The sequence below is a fragment of the Hemicordylus capensis genome, chromosome 1, assembly GCF_027244095.1.
Source record: "Hemicordylus capensis ecotype Gifberg chromosome 1, rHemCap1.1.pri, whole genome shotgun sequence".
NCBI lineage: Eukaryota > Metazoa > Chordata > Lepidosauria > Squamata > Cordylidae > Hemicordylus > Hemicordylus capensis.
Window position 1 is genome coordinate 356,901,604 of NC_069657.1, and position 23,721 is coordinate 356,925,324.

Sequence of the window (23,721 nt, forward strand, 5' to 3'; positions counted from 1 at the left end):
TTTATTAAAACAAATTATTAAAATTAATTCTAATTAAAAGCCTGCAAGAACCGAGCGTCTGGAGGGTCTTCCTGAAAACAAACACATACGGTGATGCTCTTATTTCAGCAGGGAGTATGTTCCAAAGACTTGGGGCAGCCATAGGGAAAGCTCGGTCCTGGGTCACCACCAAACGAGCACAGCTGGGAAGTTCTAATCCTAAGCTTTTGGTTCTAATCCCCGCTGGTGTGTTTCCCAGAATATGGGAAACTCCTATATCGGGCAGCAGCGATATAGGAAGGTGCTGAAAGGCATTATCTCATAGTGCGTGGGAGGAGGCAATGGTAAACCAGCATTCTACCAAAGAAAACCACAGGGTTCTGTGGTTGCCAGGAGTCTGCACCGGCTCGAAGGCACAATCTTTCCTTTCTTTTATTGGAGGTGGAGCGTTGCTTAGTTATGAAGAAAGATTAGAGAGGCAATATATAGAGATAAACCCAAACCCAGTGTTACTAAGGAGTATGTAATGTAGTAACACTGACACACAGCTGTATGTATGTATGTATGTATTTATTGTTAAACTTATATACCGCCTTTCATTAAAGCAGTCCCAAGGCAGTTTACAGCAAAAAGTTTAAACACAAGATCATAAAAAAGACACAATTAAAATATTAAGTGAAAAAATATATTAAACAAATCTGATTAAAAATTTAAAACAAAAGCATAAAAGCAGTACAGACTATAAAGAGCAGCAGCAGAGAATCAAATAAATGCCTGGGGAAAAAGCCAAGACTTTACACTGTTTCTAAAAGCTGTGATGGAGACCGAGGAGCGAATAGCCACTGGGAGAGCATTCCAGAGTCTGGGGGCAGCAACAGAGAAGGCCCTGTCCCGAGTGCACGACAGCCGAGCCTCCCTCATTGTCGGCACCCGGAGCAGAGCCTCCTCAGATGACCTCGTCAAGCAGGCAGCAACCCTTGGGAGCAGGCGGTCCCTAAGGTATCCTGGGCCCAAACCGTTAAGGGCTTTAAAGGTCAAAACCAGCACCTTGAATTGGACCCCGAAACAAACTGGTAGCCAGTGCAGCTCTTTCAAAATGGGTGTGATGTGCTCCCACCGGGCAGCTCCAGATAAAACCCTAGCTGCCACATTTTGCACTAGCTGCAGTTTCTGGATATTCTTCAAGGGCAGCCCCACGTAGAGTGCGTTACAGTAATCCAACGTTGATGTGACTAAGGCATGGGTAACTGTGGCTAGCTGTATGACCTTGGATCCCTTTATTGCTTGTCTTCTTCCCGCCCCACCCTCATTTACCTCATTTGTTGATTGAAATTACTGCCAGAGTGTGTGTAATTAAAGTTGTGAATAATATAAGCTGGAGATCCACAGAAGATGGAAGAACAACACTGAGGCTGGCGTTTGACACCGAAACGTTTGTTTTGTTTGTTTGTTTTGTTTTTACTATGCTTATAACAACATTTTAAACAATGTTTTTACAAGGTATTGTTATCTGTTTTTTACGTAATAAAGTTGAAGGTCTTAAGGGAGTACTTGGGAGTCAACTTTGCAATGCCAGTTTATCAATTTATAGCAAGATCATAGATCTTCAAATGTGCTCTGTGTTGTGGTATACTCTATATTGCTATCTGTCGAATCAAATATTTGTGAGAATGTCATTGATTGTCATGGTCAGGGGTGGAGCCACCATTGGGCAAATGGGTTCAAAGAACCCGGGCTGCGCCCAATCAGGGGCCGTGAGCATGGCCCCAGACACGCCCCCCGCGTCTGACATCAGACGCTGGGGTGTTATTTCCAGCTGAAATTGGCCCGTGTTGTCTTGGCAGCATGGCCGGAGCGACTCTCCCGGGAGCAGCAGTAGCAGGGAGGTGGCGGGGGCTGCTGCTTGTTGCTTGTGGCAGATGGCGGAGCGGCGCCAGAACAGCAAGAGCCAGCAGGGTGGTGGTCTCCTGGGGAGAAGCAGGCTGGTGTGGCTTGGGAGTTCAAGTGAGTGGCGACGGAGGGATGCCAGACACATGGTGGAGGGGAGAGCAGACTCTCCTGAACCGCCTTTCTTCTATGTACCCAAGGCGGCAGAATAAAGCAAAATCGTGCCATTTAAACCGCTGCGAGCAAACAAGGCCGCGCCATAAGCTACAACAGAAATAAGGTCAAGAGACAGAGTAGGTGAGAGATCATAAAGTAAGGTGGGGCGGGTTAGGGCTTTTATTCTGCAAGAGTCAGCTCTGGTAGACCATCATCATGAGTTTGCCTCATTGCGGCACATTCTTCATCTAACCAGCACACAGAGCCTCAAAGGAAGTTCAATTTTTGTTTAGGGTGTCGCGGGAGGAAAGCCGTGTCCTGCTCCAGCAGCAGCAGCAGCAACCCTCTTTGGGGCACGCACTGCCCATGCCGCTGTAGTGGTGGTGACTCCTTCTTCCCTTCGCAGGGGGCCCGGATGTGTGTCGAGTGACTGTGGTCTGTTTCTCAAGCTGGTGACTCAGTATCTCATCCGTGGTCCCCTCTCCAAATCACAGGGTGCGATAACTACCTCGTTGCAAGTGGTAGTTCCCCGTCCTCTCAGCCCCCGACTGATAAAAAGGGCCTGGCAATGCAGTGGTATACACCGTGACCAATTCTGCATGGAGGCTCAGAGCCAAGGGATCTTCCCTCCTCATGTTGGAGTAAGGGACGAGTTGGTCTGGTCTTTTCTTTTTGGCCACGAGTTGGCAAAGTATGTGATTATTTGGGTCTCTGGGTTTATTGATGGTAGGGCTGATCGATCTGGGGAAACCACGCCCCACGTATGGCGTCAGACGCGGGGGTGTGGCTAGCCGGGCTGCGTCTGACATCAAACACGGGGCCAGGGGCCGCAGCAGCCACACATGGGCTGCTGCGAGCCTCATTAAGCTATTGGTCATGGTGTTTTAGGAGAGGTTCCCACCTGACTGAAGGAGAGTGATACTGAATTCAAAAGCTATAAGTTGCACTTGGTCATCCATACAATTAGTGTTCCTTTTAACAGGGATTCCCAGATGTTCTTAACTACAACTCCCAGAATCCCCAAGCAAAAGCCATGGCAGCTGGGGATTCTGGGAGTTGTAGTCAACAACATCTGGGAACCCCTGTTAGAGGGAACACTGCATACAATGCATTTTAAGTTTCTATTTCTGTCTCCACTCTTCTTAGATACCTAGTCTGTCATATAAAAATACACACATACCGTATTTTATGGACTATAAGACTCACTTTTTTCCTCGAAAAATATCCGCCAAAATTCAGGAGCGTCTTATATGTTTTAACAGTTTAATATGTTAAAACTCTGAAAAACTGGATTAAAATTAAGGTGCGTCTTATAGTCCGTAGCGTCTTATAGTCCGTAAAATACGGTATGTAATTTCTATAACAATAATGAGGAGGCTTGTGAAGCAGTAAGTAATTTTTTGAACAAGCTTGTATGTTAGGCAATATGTCAAGTACTCTTGAATTTCTGGTTATGGAGCTTTATAATTAAATGAATTGGTCTCTTTATGACAGCTCTATAACTTTTAAACCTCAGAACCAATTGAGGAGGAGAGTGGGGAGTGTTAAGCCATACAGCATACAAAAATGCCCGAGGTGCTTCCAACTTACTGTCCTGCTTTATCAGTAGCTTCTTGTATTCCATCTCCCCCATCGAGCTAACGGCAGTTTGGAAGGGCAGTTTAGCACAAGGACACATAAGTTAAACACACTGTATCCGAACAAGGAAAGTGGCAAGTCCCTGCAGCTATATTTCGGTTTTTTTAAAGGGTGGTCAGTCCGTGAGTTGTCTACATAATGAGTATACAGTTATCCCTCGCCAATCGCGAGGGTTCTCTGTTCTGGCAAAAGCCCGTGTGAGGCAGAGGATGAATACGAAATGGGGTTAGGGGGACCACGATCATGAAAACCCCTAAAAATAAAGGGGAAAATAGCCAAAGATGACTAAAAATCCCTTATCACCACCAAGAGTTCCCAAGAGGAATGAGCAGATTGAACCTCTGGAAACTTTTTGAAACCCCCCCCCAGCACTCAAAATCCTCGAATCGCCCCAAATTGCTACCCCCCATCACAACAAACCTCGCCAACCACAGATATACAGGGCACAGTTGGCAAGACTGGTCACAATTTGTCATTTGCGTATACTCAAAACCACTGTTGGTAAACAGCAAGGGATGACTGTATGACCCTCAAGGGGCATGTGCTGTGATGGGAAATCACATCAAGTCTAATCCATAGTCTTCTCCCCACCTTTCCAGAGGGATGCTAGAGCTTATTTCTGGATCTGGATCTTGAGCAGAGTCATCCCCCTCTCTCTTCCAGCTATTTGAAAGGGTTGTGACTGTGGGTAAAGCACTGCTATGGGATATATGCAATACATTCCTTACGTTGCGTAATTGGGCTGATTTATGCTCATCAGTGCATGCCATGGGAGCATGTGGTACTATTGCCAGGCCATGCTGATATGGAAATGCTGTTTATATTGATTGCCATTTTCTTCTGAGGTTTGCATTTGTCACTTCTGAAAGTCAATAGCACAGCAACTCTATTATTTCCTTGTTGGAGACCTTGACAGCAACCTTTATTCTGCCCTGGAGTCTGATGATGTTGCAGTCCTGTATATAGTGGTTCAGAAAATGAATCAGTCAACTTTCCATGCTCAATTTTGATTGACTTTGTTTTAGATGTGTTCCAGTTGGGAATATTATCTAACTGATAACACATGGTGTAAGATTGACCTAGTAATCATACATACGACCCTGAGCTCCTTGGAGGAAGGGCAGGATAGCAGCAGGTAATTGTGTCCTTTTGAATGAATTGCCTGTTGGGGATTAGACCAATGTTTGCCTCGTGCAGTATTATGCTTCCAGTAGCTGTTAGCCATATGCCTCTGGAAGCTTATAGGCAGGGCATGAAGGTGACCGTTTCCTGTTGTTTATCACCAGCATCAGGCACTTAGAAGGGCATGGCCTGAGATTTGGAGGTTTCATTTGACTATCATGAATAATAACCACTGATAAATGTAAATACCGTGGATTAGTCTGGTTGTGTTTTTTTTTAAGTATCTAAGCTAGTGGTGATTCAATCTTGTGACAGTGTGTTGTGTGAAAAGTGCTTGCTTTTGTTTGCCCAATGCCCATTAGCTTTACTGTGTGACCTGGAGTTCTAGTATTGTGAGATCAAAAGACATTTAAAGTCAGTTTTTTCTCCACTGTAACTTTATAACCTGCTGTCATATCCTGCCACCCTGAGCAATCAATCTACACACACACACACACACACACACACACCCCGAGCCTTCCTAAAACATTTCTTAGTTACCATTTCCCAGCTCAATTATGTCCTTTTCTCCAGTTGAGGCAGACTTGACTGACAGGATAGCACGTCCTCTTTGTCAGTAGGCAGGATCACATTGTAGACAACAAGAAGGGAGGGACTTCCCTTCAGCTCCCAGACTAGCTCTGCCTGGCTAGCAGAGTTCAGGCAGAAGTCCTAGCCAAGCTCAGCAACACCATTTTAAAGTAGTTTTATTTTATCCTGCACCCCCTGCCTTAAACAGGGATTAGAGTTGAGAAGTTTGCAGCTGAGAAATGCCCCTGGGATCAGTGGTAGCCTGCTCAGCTCACCCTGAGGTGCTTTGCCTCCCCACCTCGCCCTTGTCATCCACTTGGTGTCTGTGGCACTGCTGTCCTTCTTGCTTGGCTATAGGTCAAGAGTGTAATGTGGCATTCCTTGGTTAAAGTGGCCCGGCCCCTGCACTGCTTGGGTGTTATGAATGAAGTCTGGCAGTGAGTCTTAACCTCCAGCCACCATCTTGTGGGACAGAAGCAGAAGATGCTCACTTGCCTCACTTCTACTATGAGCTGCTGTGCTGTCTTTCAAGTTCACCGCATGTACTCATAGTGACACCAGTGGTAGCACTTCCCTTTGTAATAAGCCCTTTCCAGTAAAGAGGCTCACTCAGAATAGTAAAGCATCTTATAGCAGGGCTCTGTAGGCTCAAAACCTTTCCAGATTGTTGGCGGGGAATTTCAATGTTGATCAGGAGGGATCCAGATCTTGCCTCAAGAAGGGGAAGATGATTGTTACAATGATTTAGTACATTGTGCTTTACACAGAATGAGAGGCAAAATGAGGTTGGTAAGATGACAAAAGAGTGAGTTGGAGGGCTCTTGAAGTCAATCTCATTTTTTGTTGCTTCATGACAGACTTGGGGGAAAACCTCAGTACTCTGAGCAGAATCGACCCCTTTGTTCAGAAACCCCCAAACTATTATTAGATGAACACAACCTTGTTCTGAATTTCAGCGGAACTCATAATTGTTCAGTATCAGCCTTATCACCTTAACAAATTGCATCCAGGGGAGGGGAAGAAGAGAGATGATGGCACCAGGGGCTGTTTGTGTGTGTGTCTCATTCTCTGCAGTAAAGATTTCTCAGCGCTCTTGGAGTTTGCATTACGAATGCAACGTCTGAGAAGTCTAGCTTTTTATTGCTCCTGATCGTTGGAGGAAAGAAAAACCTCTTACATTTCTCAGAGCTCCTGTACAGAGGACTGCAAAATAAAGTATGCCGTCGAGTCGCCGTTGACTCTTGGCGACCACAGAGCCCTGTGGTTGTGTTTGGTAGAATACAGGAGGGCTTTACCATTGCCTCCTCCCACACAGTGTGAGATGATGCCTTTCAGCATTTCCTATATCGCTGCTGCCCGATATAGGTACCAACAGGAATTCAAACTGGCAACCTCATGCTTGCTAGGCAAGTCATTTCCCACTTTGCCATTAGGTGGCACAGCAGACTGTACATATTAAAATTTAGCCCTCTACAGCTCTGTATTACCCTGAAAAGACCTTTATTTGCTTTAGAAAAAGGTATTGTACACTAATGACCTGGAATGCAGTGTAAATGGGATGTAAGTGATCATGGAAAATGTTAACATTGGTGTCAGCTGTGGATTATCAGAAAAAAATATCCACATTTCAATAAGCCTTCAGAAGCTTGAAAAAGATTTCTTGAGAGGGAAGGTGGGATGGGGTCTGTCTATTGTACTGGTGCTGGTTTAATTTTTAGGTGTGTGTGTAGTATTAATGGCACATTGATTAATCATATTAGCTCTTTTCAAACATTTTTTTTAAAAAGGATGGGGTACTTGCTAACATGCTGGGAAGCCTCACTCCCTGCCACACTCTTCACAGTTACTGTTTGTCTGAAGAGACAAATACTGTAAGTGTGTTGGTGAGTGTTTCTGTGATTGGCACCAAAATATCCACCATCACGCTTACCATGTTTTCTCTTCAGTTGAATGCAGGGTGAGGCTTCCTGGTGCTTCAGCACCTGGGGACTTGTGGATGTGATCTCTTTAAATAAAAACTCTTCTGAATAGTGCTAACGTGTATGTGGTACACATGTGTATGTGGTATGTAAGCAGGCAGACAGATGATTTAATATTCAGTAATTCCTGCCCTGGGTTTAGTAGATGTGCTTTCTTGTAATCATGGGGAAATATTCGTGCTAGTATTTGGATTTTTAATGTGTTTTATGTGCTTTTTAAAAAGCCCCCCCCCTTCTCAAAAAAGCCGTAACTTCCACTAAACCTTAAGAACATGGCATGATGAAAATACAAAAAAGTTTTTCCTTTCATTTTATAATGAGGTTATTTTAAAAGTTATATGAACTTTGTTTTTCATAGGCAATTTCACAGAGGATTTTTGGTCCTTATTCGTCGACAATCAGGGCATCTCCATTTCCTGCAGAGTATCTGGTTGAAATTAACAAAATTTTGTTGACTATTGCTGATGCTGAGCTCTTGCTGAATGCTCCGGAACTTCATTCTGGTATTTATGAGGATTTTTCTACTCAAGATGATTCATTAAAGGTACTGGAAATTGAAACATTGTATTAGGATACAGAGCAGAAATTAGTATTAAAATGGTAGTTACTGGTTATAAAAAGTTCCAACTTCTGTATAGCATAAATTCAAACGATTTTAAAACGTTACAGAACTGTTTCAACAGGAACATTTTCTGGTGCATGTAATCAGTTGTTTCTTAATACATAAGGGAGAAGCCATAAAAATGAGTTTTGGGGAACAAATTGAAGATAAAGGGCTGCTGGTGGTGTCTGCTTTGTCTTTTTAAGATTGTGATCACTTTTGGGACAGGAAACCATGCTATTCCTTTTCTTGTGTAAACCACATTGTTGCTGAAAAGTTGTATATAAGTATTCTTCATGGCTGATATACTGAGGAATGCCTAACTTGTCTTTTAATTTCAGTGGGACTTCTTTGATTACTTTCCCTCAATATGTCAGCTTATAATAATAGTTATATTTGACTTTTTGAGATAATACTAATCCTCTCTCTCAACCTTTGCATGTGTTGAAACAGAGTGAAGTTTAGGTTGGATGCACCACTGACTCATTTAATCACACACAAAATATAATCTATGGGTTCACACAACCTGCTGAAAGTTGGTTAGCAGTCTGCAAGAGGGAACTGGCGGTTCTCATGGCATGTTCACTCCTAAGGGGTGTGTGGTCCGAACCTGCCCAAGCCTGGTTGGTAGCCAACTAACCTGATTTGTTACTGACCATGTGAAGCCAACTTGGGCCCTTGGCTATGAACCTCGTGTTGGAGTCAGTAACAAGTCAGATTGTCTAGTTGTCAGCTAGACTTGGGCGTGTTCAGACAACATGGGAATGCATATGCCACAGGGACATCCAGTTCCCTCTCCCAGACTGCTTACTGGCTTTTGGTGGATTGTGTAAACCCACCCATTGCCTGAACGAGGAGATAAAGCTGTTAGAAAGCAGTATCTCTCTGACACCATGATCTGGATCCTCCTTAAATATAGGGCTTGGATCGCAGGACCATAGAGATTAAATAAATTAGATTTTTCTTAGTTCAGGTGCTCTGTCCAGAGTGTGAGTGTGTTTGCATTTGTGTATGAAACAAAGTGTGAAAGATTGATTATATCTGCTAGTAGTTTCTCCTGAAGAGGCTTGCTAGCCTGGGATAGCAGGATTGTTGGTATGAACTGGGCAGAGCTGCTCTGATAAAATGCTAAGTCCTGGTGAAGCAAAGAAGGGAGAGAAATATGTCAAAATACATAAAGCTTAATACAGGAATAATATTTTCCTATCGGAATGAAGATAAATACATGCTCAGCCAAATTAATCAGGAAAGCATGTTTGGACTACAGCCTGACTGAATTTCAAGTTGTATTGGCATTCATTCAATTCAATTCAATTCAATTCAATTCAATTCAATTCAATTCAATTCAATTCAATTTATATACCACCCTTCCAAAATGGCACAGGGCGGTTCACAGTAACTTAATAAAAGTTATTGAAAAACTCTTTGGACAGAAGTGTGTGTGAGTGTTTGTGTGTATTTGGGCTATGGCAAGAAACTTGTATTAAAGTGTTAAATTTATGTTGTGCATGCTTTTTTTGCCATCCTAACCAGGGGCTATCATTTTTCCAGTTGGCAGCCATACTTCAGGAGAACTAATGTTTATCTATCTATCTATCTATCTATCTATCTATCTATCTATCTATCTATCTAATTCATTTTTATACCGCCCTAACCCAAGGTCTCAGGGTGGTGTTGCCTTATTCTCTGGCATTGAACACTTCAGTAGTAATTTTGTTTTACTGTTCTTATAGAATATAAAAGATATGTTGGACAAACTTGGGGATCAGATTGCAATTGTTCATGAAAAGCAACCTGATGTTATACTTGAAGCATCTGGATCTGAGGCTGTTCAAATAGCAGATTCTTTGACCCAGCTGAATGCAGAATGGGACAGAATTAATAGAATGTACAATGATCGCAAATGGTAAGTAAATCCCCATATAATCTCTCTCTCTGTGTTTTTCCCCCCAAATAGTTTTAAACAAGAAAAGCTGATTTCTGGGATGAATTATGGGCAGAAGATGAGAGACAAAGGAGAGGCCTTTATATCCCGTGGTTGTTGTATAATTATATTATTAATAATAATAATATAATAATAATATCTTACATTATTATTTAGACAGCAAATTTCTAAGGCTAGCCCTTCAAAACTTGGATAAAAACAAATTAAAGTCTTATTAATAGTCATAATGTAGCTTAGTGGACATTGGGCCTGTGCTGCAATGCAGCTGAATCTGAATAAATTGCATAATCCCCTCAGTACCAAGAGGAGTCAACTGCTCCCATGAACTACCTCACCATGCCAGTGTGGAACCTCCTTCTCCAGCATTCCCTGTGTATACCTCCCAGCACGTCCTGCATACTGTAGCTCAGACCTAGTAGATAGTGTCTTCTGGCAATATCTTGCTTTTGTTGTTCAGCTTAGCCGGGAAGACAATATTTCTGAGATGTCATCAACCATAGGCCTCTGTTTTCACACCCATATCTACACTCATACTCACTCCAGTTTTGCTTGCAGCAGTAAAGCTAAAGAAATCCTGTGTGATATCCAAATGTTTTTTGTGCTGAACAAGTACTAGGGAAAAAATACCTGTGCCCTTGTTATTTATGGAGGTTCTGTTCCAGCCTACAACCACGGATAACAACACCTTGAGTCTATGGGGATTAGGTTCCAGAGCGCTGGAAAATGACCAAAAAATACCTACCCCTTTCCCGCCCTGCCTCTCTCCATGTGGTCCCCAGCTCTTCCAGTAATGCATAATAGTGAAGTTTCTTAACCCCCCACAGTTGAAGTCCAACACTTAGCAACACAAACCCCTCGCCTCACTGGTTGGTAGGTTGACCATAGAGGCAGCACTCTTGATCCTCTTGAAGTAAACACACACACACACAGGGGAGTTCCTTCGATGTGGTCTCTGTCTTTTACACAAATGGGATATGCGCCTGCGCAGAGACCTCCTCGGAACCTAACAAGCTCAATTCTCCTGCTTTGGGTGGGACCCCCGCCCCCAGCTTCTATATGCGACTGGCCCACTCCTCATCCCCTCAGTCTTTCGTCGTCCGCGCTTCAGTAAGCATCGTGGAGTCTGCAGCTCAACAACCAGTAGGATCTATCTATCTCCTTGTTGTTTTTTAATCTCTGCTTCTTCTATTTTCTTCATTTTTATTTATTCGTTTTTTTATTTCTTTTGCATGGTAGCGTTTTTTTCGTGGTGTGTTGGGTTTTTTGCGGGTTTCCCCCTTCTTCGGAGCTCTGATCCTGGCTGGGACAGAGCGTGGTGGCTGGCAAGCCTACCTTGTTTATGTTGGGCATGACAAACCTTAAAAAATGTGTTCGTTGCGGCTCTAAGATCCCTTCCCCCGATACTCATACCGAGTGTCTCTTGTGCCTGGGGGAATCTCACATTGTCAAGACCTGTCTTCATTGTCAGAAGTTTACAAAGCAGGCTCACAAAAATAGGGCTTCTCACCTGCGTGCAGCCCTTTGGGATCTGGCTTTCCATTCCTCGGAAGCCTTATCGTTGAAGCGATAGTTTAAAATGGCTTCATTGGTGCAGTTGGAGCGTTTGGTATCTGCTCCTGTGGCGGTCGAAAACCCGGCCCCGATACCTGTTTAGGCACATTTTACTGCTCATCTTTCGATGGCTTCGAGTGAGCCGGTGTGCTCAAAAGACCTCCCTAAGTGTTCTGCGCCTGTGGTACCAAAGTCTTCCCTGATTCCCTCGGTGTCAATACCAAAGAGGAAAAAGAAGTAGAAGTTGCTTCGTGATTTGCCAGTGGGTCAACACCTCCTTCCTATACCAAAGGAAAAAAAGCCTGCATTGGTTCCTGCATCAGCGGCCACAGTGGCCAAGAAGCCTAAAGTGGACGTGGATCATCCTCTACCAAAGTCATCAGTTTCAGGATGGCCTAGCTAGCCTTTGGCCGCGGATTCATTGTACTTGGCTCCTGATTGAACTCGATTGAGTAGAGAACTCTCGGTGGTGATGGATGAGCCTGGGTACACTTCTTCTGAAGAGGAGGCCTATTCCCCAGCCAAGCCTGCAGAAGATGTATCGTGGCTATCTAGGCATCGTTCGCCCCCTTGAAGGTGCCAGGAGTGCATCCCTCTTAGGAACCTAAGTGCCTGTTGGGACTTGGAAGAACGCTTCTTAGATTACAGGCAAGATCGGGCCTGGGACCGCCGTGAGCCCTCATATCTGGTTCGGTACTGGGTGGCGGAGCACCGTTCTCACTTGAGTGAGGTTGAGTCTTCTTATGGTGCTTGGCACCGGGACTCTGGATCGTTTGTCGATATCAAATGGACTATCGATTGGACTATTCAGATTATGTTAGGTTCCGATATGGACCTCATTACTTGAAAGGCTCCACGTATGGGAAACCCGGAACAGTGCAGGGCTGGTGTGAGCCCCTCTCACACTCGGAAGGGAGGCCACACTCCCGCTCACTGCAGCGCTCCCCTCGAGATCAAAATGAGCGACGCGAACCACCCTCTTCAGCTCCCGTGCTACAACAGGCTGCTGTGCCTGTCCAGGTACTGCCGGCAGAGCTTTCCACTTCAGTACTGGACAATTTGGGAAGCAAACCGGGCTCCCCATGGGTTCGACCCCCTTGGCCCCAGACTCTTTTGCTCCTCCGGAATTCGAATATGAGAGTGATACTAGCTGCCAGGACTCTGAATGTGAATGCCCGCTTGACACAGTCGGATTCAAAGCCTGTTTCCCTGTTGGAGGACCTTAAACAGTACTCTATGTACGTGGCCTGTATGGCTTCAACCCTTGGTGTGAGCCTTGATACGCAGCAGAAGGGAGAACTGGACCTGTTGTTCAGCCTTATAGATTCAGAGGCCAAGGTACCAGCCACTTTGCCCCTGAACTCGGCATTGTTGGGAGTCATGCTGGGTCATTGGAAAAAGCCAGCGACTATCTCTCAGCCTAATAGGCACTTGGAGAACTTTTATAGGGTGTAACTGCAGGATGATACGGCCTTTCTGAAGAATCAACCCACCCCGAATTCGATCGTCGTGGAGGTATCCCTGCAAAGGACCAGGGGTCACAGCCAGTCAGCACCGAGTAACAAAGAGGACAGAAAATTGGACTCCTTCGGAAGGAGGCTTTACTCGGCCTCGGCCCTCCACTTGAGGGTGGCCAATTATCAAGCATATAATGCCCAATATAGCCACTTTCTATGGGGAAAAGTGGATTCTTTCTTGGATCTCCAACCTCAGGACAAGCGGGATCCTGCGAAAGCGTTTCTCCGCGAGGCTATTCAGGTGGCGAAATAGGAGCTCTATTCAGCTCAGTATTTGGTGGAGTGTGCCATTAAGGTGATGGCCACATCCGTGGCGTTCAGATGACATGCTTGGCTGCATTTGTCTGGACTGAACTATGAGGCCTGTGCGAGGGTTGGGGACCTGCCCTTTGAGGACTCTATCCTCTTTGCAGAGCAGATGGACGACTCGCTCCAGAAGGTTCAGAAGCTGAGGAGCACAATGCGCTCCATGTCGTATTTGTTGTCAGTCACCAAACCACAGAAAACTGCCATTTGGTTGCCTTATCATCCACAGAAGGCCTCTTCTCAACAGCATTCTCCATCCAAACGTTCCTTTCCTGGCAACAAGTTCAGTTGAGATACAAGTTGGCCTCCAGCCTAGTAAGCGGGCCTTTCAGAAACAGCGCCCGAACACCTTCCAAAAGAAGCAATGACTCAGGGCACTTCCGGACTCCCCTGGGCCCGTTCTTGGTGAGCTGGGACAGGGTGACCACGGACCAGTGGGTCCTTATGTTTGGACTACGCCCTGGGGTTCTGCGGGACACTGCCAGTGTCCGGGGTTGTAATTTCCGTGCACTCCGGAGTTGAACCAGGAGGTTGCCGCTCTCCTGTCAAAGGATGTGATCGAGAAGGTCGCCAATCCAGAAAGACCCGTCGGTACAGAGGTCGGTGTCCTATACTGGACCTCAGGGCCCTGAACAGGCACTTGGTCTACAAACAATTCCGGATGCTGTTGGTACTGACCATTATGGCCATCCTGGAAAATGACATGTGGATGGTCTCCGTAGATTTTAAAGACACGTATTACCATGCCTCGATACGTGCTCAGCATTGATGCTTCCTGGGCTTCCAGATCGGGTGGGGGGTCCCCTATCAATTCAAGGCCTTGCTGTTCGGTCTCACAACACACCAGACGAGTGGTCCTGGATGCCCTCGAGATCGTCATGGATACTCTGCAGGTTCTGGAATTCCAAATCAATTTCAAGAAATCTTAGTTGGAACCGACCCGCAGGATACAGTTCCTAGGGCTGATATTCGATACGACCCTGGAAAAGGTCTTCCTTCTGGACACCCACATACGTACTCTCTGGAGGCTGGCCGTCACTTTCTTAGTTGGAGGCCCACAGACTATGCGCTCGGCGCAGCGTCTATTGGGGCATATGGTGGCTGCCACTTACGTACTACCTCAGGCGCGCCTTCGAATGCACATTATTCAGAGGTGGTTCTTGGAGGTATTCAATCCCTTTTGAGATTGGGTCATTTGGAATGTATGCCCCCTTGCTGGGTGAGAACGATTACGGCATGGTGGGCTGAGTTTCGACACCTGAACATCAGTACCCCCTTCCAGGCTCTCTGATCCCAATGGGTGATTATAACCGATGCGTCGAAGCTCGGTTGGGAGGGCGGTGCACCTGGAGGGCTTTCACCTGAGCAGACACATCAATTATTTGGAATTGCTGGCCATATTCAATGCTCGCAAGGGCTTCTTGCCCATGATTGGGGGTTGCTCAGTGATGATCCAAATGGATCACTCTGCAGCTTTGGTGGTAGGTATAGCTGCCTTTCCAAAGTAGCTGGTGATGGTCGTCTGCTTCCCCTTGCTTTGCAGAGCCTGGTAGAAGTCCTTATAGGGTTGCAAAGCAGCCTCCTTTTGAACTTGATGCTGTGCTCCATCATGGGATCAATCTTGAAGCATTTGTTCGCCAGGGCAGTCCTCAGCTGCAGAACCCCAGACAGCCCCTTTGTGGTGAGGGGCTTCCGGAGCATCTCTTCCTCTTTCTCCTCTTCTCCCTCACTCTCAGGAGCTGCCTGGATGATGTCCTCCAATTCTTCCTCAGCCAGCTCCTTCTGAAGGGTTCGGATAAGCTTTTCCATCTCATGTGGCTTGATGTCTTCCAGGCCTTCCCCACCAACAGTGTATGCAAGGTTGGTGATCCGCTCCACTTTGTCAGCTACTGAGGGAACAGCTGCAGCAGATGAAGAGGTGATTCCCCCAGGCCACAACTTCTTCCAGACTGCCTTCCATGTTTTGGATTTGATCTCTGAAAGGGATGCCATGATGTTCTCAATGCAGTCCGCAATGCTGTACCTCCTCCAGCAATCGCTGACTGATACAGAGGGATCAGCTTCCATGATATTCAGCATCTTCCTGAAAGTGCGGTGAGTGTAATAGGACTTGAAAGTCGTGATCAGAACTTGGTCCATTGGTTGGATCAAGGAGGTGGTGTTCAATGGCAAGACAGCAATCTCCAGGTTTGAGTGTGCAAACGGCAGGGCCGAGCACCAGAGGACTCTGGCCAAATTCTTGGAGGCCAGATATTATGCAGAAAGCTGTTGCTTACCCAGTCATAGAAAACCACAGCGCTCACCCATGCTCACCTCTTGGCTCTCCAGAAGACGGGAAGCTGGCTTTTATTATTCCCTTTCAGGACACGAGGTTGAGGAGCATGGGCTTGATCACACAGTCCCCTACACCATTGCCAATATCAGCAGAGTGTTGCGGTCCTTCGCTTCCTTGGAAACCAGTGCCGTTCCTTCTTCTTTGCTGATTGAGTGGGATGGCATCCACTTCCAGAAATCATCAGCATAAGTCCTTCTTGGGCATGCATTCTCCAGGCTCCGTCAGCTGCTGGAACTCAGCTGGAAATCTTTGTGCCGCTTAATGGTCCACCAATGCTGCTTCCCCTGCCAGCTTGATGTTGTGGAGGCTGTAGTGGTGCTTGATTCTTTCAAACCAGCCCTTGCTTGCCTGGAAGACAGGCTCAGCACCTTCAGATATTCCTACTGCTTGACCGCCTCTTGCTGCAAACTTCCTGTAGAGCTGCAGCACTTCCTCATGGATAAGAGGGCCACTCAGTGGCATGTTCCTTTGGGCTTGGTCCACCATCCACAAACCTGAGGGCCTTTTCCATCTGTTCCATGTGGGGATTGTGTGGATGGAATGCCACCTTCAGAATCCAAGATATGCTGGACACCCCACTTGCACAGATACTTTCTTGGCTTTTCTTTATGGAACTGACAGTGGGCTCATTGATGCCGTAATGGCATGCTATGGATGCTGCACTGTCCCCATGAGCCAACATGTCCAGCAGCTTCACTGTCTCGCTCAAGGGCAACACTTGGCTAGACTTTTTGCCACCACCACCCCTCAGCAAAGCTCTCCATTGTGCATTTGTTCATTTTGACTGTTGAGGAAGGAAAAATTTGTGCAATGATATACAGTACAGTAAGTGTGCAAAACACCCCCACCCCATTGATAAAGTACAGGACAGTGCAGTGACAGATAATTAAAATCAATTTTCAATGGATACAGTATTACAAATCAATTTTCAGTGGTTATTTAAGATCAGTTTTCAATGGGTACTGTACAGTACATACTTAAAACATATTTCAATGGATAATTTAATTTAATTGCAATTTAAATTAAGTAGTACAGTCATATGGTACAGCACAGTACTATAATTACCAAGATTAACATTAATATCTTTATTTGAAATTTTAAATTAAAAATACAATTTCATTAAAATTAAATGGATCAAAGTGATAATTAGCATCTTACTAGGGCTGCACAGTGCTGCAAGAGGCTCTTCCAAGAAGCTGCACTGGAATGACTGAGGGAAAGGCTCCCACAGGCTTGCAAAGGCTCCACAGAAACACACCAAAAGCAGTGGCTCCTAAAAGCTCCTAAAATGGTTCCCTGAGGACACCAAAACTTAACCCCTCCCCCCAAAAACCCTGCACAACAAATGACTTCTTCATCCTCCTCAAAACCTGTCTTACTACCCATGAGCACGTGAAGGAAGAGCACAATCCTATATGGACGGATCTGTGTGACGAAAACTACAGATACACAAGACCAGTCTACCATGGATATCAAGGTCGGGTATATATGTCCCAGCCATGAATACACAGAACCGCGTGTGCTGGTACTATGATTGGCAGGGGCCACCTGTATTTACACTCCCTTGTGTGCACAGTGTAGATAAGATGACTAAATGTAAGACTTCAAAATCGTGTTGGAAATTTCAGTATTCTCATTAATAAACAACAAAACAGTCAATTTAACCTTCTGGTTTAAAAACAAGAAATTTAAATAGTCACAAGGCCAGTTTGGACGATACTTGTTCTGTCCATCCCACCACCCACAATAAGGCATGTACATAAGAACATAAGAACAGCCCTGCTGGATCAGGCCCAAGGCCCATCTAGTCCAGCATCCTGTTTCGCACAGGGACCCACCAGATGCCGCTGGAAGCCACAGGCAGGAGTTGAGGGCATGCCCTCTCTCCTGCTGTTACTCCCCTGCAACTGGTACTCAGAGGCATCCTGCCTTTGAGGCTGGAGGTGGCCTATAACCCTCCGACTAGTAGCCGTTGTTAGGCCTCTCCTCCATGAAGTTATCTAAACCCCTCTTAAAGCCATCCAGGTTGTTGGCTGTCACCACATCTTGTGGCAGAGAATTCCACAAGTGGATTATGCGTTGTGTGAAAAACTACTTCCGTTTGCTGGTCCAAGATTTCCCAGCAATCATTTTAATGGGATGACCCCTGGTTCTAGTGTTATGTGAGAGGGAGAAGAATTTCTCTCTCTCCACTTTATCCACACCATGCATGATTTTATAGACCTCTATCATGTCTCCCCGCAGTCATCTTTTTTTCTAAACTAAATAGCCCCAGGTGTTGTAGCCTTGTCTCATAACAAAGGTGCTCTAGTCCCCTGATCATCTTAGTTGCCCTCCTTTGCACCTCTTCCAGTTCTACAATGTCCTTTTTTAGATGTGGTGACCAGAATTGTACACAGTACTCCCAAGTGTAGTCGCACCATAGTTTTGTATAATGGCATTATAATATTAGCCGTTTTATTTTCAATCCCCTTCCTAATGATCCCTAGCGTGGAATTTTTCACAGCTGCTGCACATTGAGTCGACACTTTCAACATGCTGTCCTCCACGACCCCAAGATCCTTCTCCTGGTCAGTCACCGACAGCTCAGATCCCATCAGCATATACTTGAAGTTGGGGGTTTTCATCCCAGTGTGCATCACCTCACACTTGCCAACACTGAAGAGCATTTGCCACTTTGTCGCCCACTCCCCCAGTTTGGAGAGATCCTTTTTGAGCTCCTCACAATCCGTTTTGGATGTCACTACATGGAAGAGTTTGGTATCATCTGCAACTTTGGCCACCTCGCTGCTTACCCCTGCTTCTAGATCATTTATGAATAAATTAAAAAGCACTGGCCCCAGTACAGATCCCTGGGGACCCCACTTCTTACTTCCCTCCATTGTGAAAACTTTCCATTTATACCTACCCTCTGTTTCCTGTCCTTCAACCAGTTAGCAATCCACACATGTACTTCTCCTCTTATCCCATGACCACTAAGTTTCCTCAGGAGTCTTTGAAGACTCTGTGAAGTACTGTGAAGCATATTTCCCCCCCTTCTCCTGGCACATAGGGGGGCATTCTCATAATTGCATGGGGGAGGTAGTTCAGATCTACTCCCCTACATGTACTAGAAACAGTGTTTCTAGCACGTGTGGATAGGGGAAAGGCAGCTTGGTGCGTTGGGAAGGGGAAATAATGTGTGCATTCAGGATCAGTCTTTATCATGTGAGGTGGGCTGGGCGGGAAAGTATTGTCCAGATTGGCACACAGTGAATTAGTAAAATGCAACAGGTTGATGTTCTAGCCAATTCATTGATGGTTATGGTACTTCTTGAATCTTAAAGTTCCCTAACCTTATTTTAAACCGTAACTGGACTCATCTAGTTTTCTGCTTCTACTTAATATTCTGAATAGAATGATAGAATGCACTATCAAGTTCTTTGCTACATAGTTCATGGATACTACAATTTAAGGCCCATAGCCTATTGGTTAACATTTATATTCTAGGAAGTTGTTTTCAAGCTAATGCCAATCATTAAAACAAATATATCTCCTTTATATACAGTCATGTTCAGGTTTTAGGTGGGATATTGAAATCTATTGCAACAGGTACTTTAGCATTTTTTCAATATGATACTGTACTTTTCAGTGTTATGTCTTTTGAGAGTTTCTTTGGATTTTCCCAATCAGAATTGAAGAATTAGCTGACACTTGTTTTGTCTAGGGTTAGAGGTTAATGATCCAAGCTCTTAAGTCTCACATACTGTGATGGGAGTAGACATATAGAAAACAGGCAAAAGGAGTCTGCCAGAAAGGCCCAGGGTAAAGAAATGAAAAGTCATCTTCTTCCTGTCAGTGGAGTGTAGGGGAAAAAAATTATTATCCAAACCACAGACAAACTGTGATTTCCAGCAGCTGCACGCAGGCGTACTGTACATGGTAGTCACTGCATTATTTTCTACTTCTATAGCCAATATGGCTTCCTCCATCTTTTGTTAGGAGTCTGCACAAAACGGACGTTTGAGTTTGAAACAAAATGCAGAATGCTCAAAATGTTTCGTTGAAACAGCAGCCAAGCTGGCTTCAACAAAACATTCACAAACATTCTGAAACAAACTCACAACAAACTTGGAACGTTGCAAGTGTTTGGGCCATAGGGAACAAAGGGGAATGGGATACCCCTTTGTTTCCCAAGGGTAGGTCCTGGGGCACCAAACTGGGATGGATGGTAGGGTATGATGGGTGCTACCTTCCACTCAACTCACAAAAGAAATGGGCAAGTGGACGATTTTTTAAAAAAGTATCCTTTCCCCCAATCCCCAAAGTAGCCTATAGGGAAAGCTTAAAAATCTGTTTTTCTTGCCCATTTCTTTTGTTGGTTGGGTGGTAGGTAGCGCCCATCATGCCCTACCACACAGCCCACATAAATGTCCCTAGGAGCTATCCATGGGTGCAATGGGGTGTTTCAAGCTCCCCATTGTTCTCAATGCCCAGAACTAGCAGAGTGCACAGTTTTTTACAACCCTGTCTTGAAAAACATTGCAGAATCACACAGTAAAAGGGAATCTATCTGTCCCTGACACAGAACACACATTTCAAAGACAGTCTAAAAATTGTAAAAAAAGAAATTAATAACCCAGAATCCACTGCTGGCCACAGTGCCTGTGTTCCAATAACATCATTGGCAAGTTGCTCTCTCTTACACAGTTATGACTGCTTTAAATTACTTTCTTGCATTGCAAAAGCTGCTACAGCAGCACCCTTAGCAGCAAGCATGGCCATATGCTCAACTAGAGCAACTTCATCCACATTTTGACTTGAGTATTGCACACCTTGCAGTGCAGCTTGCAGAGCAGACCAGAGTAGTGAGTGAAGCACAAGTTAGTCTCAAGGCCAGATATGAAGCTCATCACGACAATCGCCAGGAAATGTTACACACACACACACTTGCCATTGCCCATTTCTCATCACAACACGATCTCACAAACAAACCACATCACAACTCAAGGAAGGCATGGACCCAATTTCTGCCTTTTGTCAATCTGAGATCCAGCAAAACCAGGTTGTTATAGAAGCAATAGTGCAGCATATTATACTCAGTGGTGCTGACAAGAAAACCACAAAACCAAACCTTCCTTCCTTCCATCCTGCCTGCCACAGAGAGAGAACAGAATACAGTACACAATACTGAGCTAGATGGGTCAATGGTCTGAAAAGAAGAAACAAAAAGCTGAGTTCTTACCATGAGAAGAACTCTTCTTTCTTCTCTTCTTCAGTCTATGTATATCGCGTGCTGCATCACTGCTGCCTATCTGCCTGCCTCTGTCTGGATAACACCATGGCCTCAGATTGGTGCTGGGCCCCAGCTGACAGCCTGACACATGGGTCAGGGGGGGCACCAGTACATTATCTCATCATTGGCCATGCTGATGGTGTTTGTGCATGTCTGTGTGTGCTAGTAGCACTAATGGGCAGATGTGTCACAATCTGGTTTTGAGGTTGGGCAGTGTGGGGCGGGCTCTCAGTGGTGTTGCTGCAGGTGTGAGTGACCATGAGTCAACAGCAGCACACAGCTAAAGCCATTAGGGCTGCTGGTACAATTAAACATAACTAGATTTTTTAAAAATTTAAACCAATTGGTACTGTAAAGGGGGGGAAAGTGGGGGGGGGCGGGGAGCTGCAGGCACTCTCTGTCTCTCTACACAGGCAGGCCTCAGTCCAACAGTCTCACTCTGAGCTCGAAACAGGCCCTTTGTTCTAAGGGCCCTTTGTTTTGAGCTCAAAATGCTGATTTCAAGCTTGAAATGTTTTGCACATCCCTCTGTTGATAGACTAGTGACTGGCTGTGCAAATCACTGATTGACTGAAAACAGTATTCCCTTCCTCTACCAAGTGGTTTACAGTGTTTTAAGAATGGATGTGCTCTCTCTCTCTCTTTGTTCTAAAGGTGCTGTATGTGCGTTTGTGTCCTGAATGAATGGATTTTTCTTTTGTGTAAAAGTATAATCCATTTGTAGAACATTGTGAATCATGCAAGGGAGGGTAGAAAAGGGACCACAGCCAGATGTCAGCTGATCAACACTGAAAGCTGACTTTGCTGCAAAACCTTCAAAACTGGTTTCTTCATTGTTTAGTCCTGTTTAGTCCTGGAAGGCAATAAGTATGTTTATAAACAATGCAGTGGATGATCTTCTAGGGCACAGCAAATTGCTATGTACATTTGTGTGCACGTCTGCTCTCCCTTTTAAAATTCATTGGAGGAGAAAGTAGCTCATTCTGATCATAAGTTCATACAGATATGGAGTTTGGCTTTCTTCCTATTTCATGATGCTGTAGGCTATTTATGAGTCTATAACCAAATCAGATTTTGGAATAAGATTTGAACTTTGTGTAGTTTGTTCTGCCCCTTCTTGACCTTGGGCAGTAGTTAACTCCCTATTAAATGATACAAACAGTAGTGGTTGGATTTAATAATTAAAATACAATGTTTGAAAGCTTTCTTTAAAACAAAAAACAAAACAAAAAGGCAATTAATCATTTTTCCACACCTACTGATGTGTGAATAGTGTGTTGCTTGATTAAAAGTTGGATTTTACACACCTAATCAATCTTTATTTCTCATGCAATTAAATCTAACTTTTCATGTTTGGTTCTTTTAATGCAAATTTGCTCATTCTGTCACTACAATATAAATGGTATTTTGCAAGAGCAGGTGCTGTAATAAATTGTAGATGTTTGTATTTTGCAGGGGTAACTTGTTACATAAAGCACATTTGCTTTTGAATTATATGTAGGAAATTATTTTCTCCCACCCCTGTTTTATTTCATGCAGTTGCTTTGATAAGTCTGTGGAAGAATGGAGACAATTCCATTGTGAACTCAATGATCTCTCACAGTGGTTAACAGAAGCAGAAAGGTTGCTGGCTGAGTCCCAAACTCTAGACAGCAGCCTGGATTTGGAGACGGTAAAGGTACACCAGCAGGTATGTGGTCATAGTGTGCTAAGCTATAAATTTGGCAAAATGTTGAATCTTGTTCAAAAAGTTAATTCTAGTTCCGCCACTGAAGAGAAAAGAAATTCAGATAATATTGTGTTACTGGTTCTTGTTTCTCGATGTAAACAACTACGGTATATAAATCATGTTGTCAGCTTGTTTTTATGCTTCCAATTGACAATATGAAATGCTTTCTTCTATTAGTGTAAACAGCTTTAGTAGACATGATAAAATTATGTTGATAATAATTATAATTATAAAAACTTTGTTAGTCACCCCATGACAAATTGCTCTCTTGTTTATAATTGTTTATAATTTATGGTAATGGTTTTGAGATAATTTTGATATGTTGTTTGCAAAATGCCATGCACATGATCCTGTATATGTATCACAATTATACAGCACACAACAACAACACATATTTATATACTGCTTTTCGACAAAAGTTTCCAAAGTGGTTTACATAGAGAAATAATAAATAAATAAGGTGAATCCCTGTCCTTTAAAGGCTCACAAACTAAAAAGAAACATAAGATAGACACCAGCAACAGTAATGGAAGTACTATGCTGGGGGTGGATAGGGCCAGTTACTCTTCCACTGTTAAATAAAGAGAATCCTCACGTTAAGAAGCCCAGCAGAAGAGAGGGAGAGTCCATCTGCTTCCCAGCCAGTGCTGCCTGGGGTGGAAGACCAGGTTTGTGCTGTGGGCTCCTCCTGTTGTTACCTGCCTGCTCCTGCTTCCCCTGTGGTGCTGCTGCCTCTGTGTAACATCTGTGGGAAGTGTGTGTGTGTGTGTGTGTGTGTGTGTGTGTGTGTGTGTGTACATGTTTGGGACCAGCTCCTGGGTGACTCAGCAGTTCCTCAGGTCACCTGCTCAGCTTTGGGCTGTATAGGAACGCTGCCTGTCACCCTTTTGGGGGAACTACTTCAGCGGGAAACAAGGGTGAGGGCCAGGCTGTTAGGCTCAAGATCCCTCGTGGATGTGTAAAGGAGAGCGGGTATTATAATTGGGCTTCTCTTTGAAATCTAGGGTGAGTTGAGTTTCACTGTGGTCCAGAATAAATCTAAAATAATCCATGATTTGATTTTGGATGAAGGGGCTGACCTGGTATGTGTATCACGGGGACTTGGTTGGGGGAGGCTGGTGGCCCAGTCTG

The 23,721-nt window shown here is 44.7% G+C and overlaps 1 protein-coding gene across 13 annotated transcripts in view; it reads left to right on the top strand.

The window, feature by feature from the left end:
• The window catches only part of UTRN (utrophin), a 567,675-nt gene that overhangs the window by 216,653 nt on the left and 327,301 nt on the right, over window positions 1-23,721 (top strand). For 12 of the 13 annotated variants that reach the window (XM_053290644.1, XM_053290686.1, XM_053290679.1 and 9 more), the window contains 3 exons: window positions 7,690-7,875; window positions 9,666-9,838; window positions 22,401-22,551. In XM_053290644.1, the coding sequence (XP_053146619.1) occupies window positions 7,690-7,875; window positions 9,666-9,838; window positions 22,401-22,551 (510 nt within the window). The remainder of the gene's footprint in view (window positions 1-7,689; window positions 7,876-9,665; window positions 9,839-22,400; window positions 22,552-23,721) is intronic. The other variant, XM_053290714.1, reaches the window with a different exon arrangement.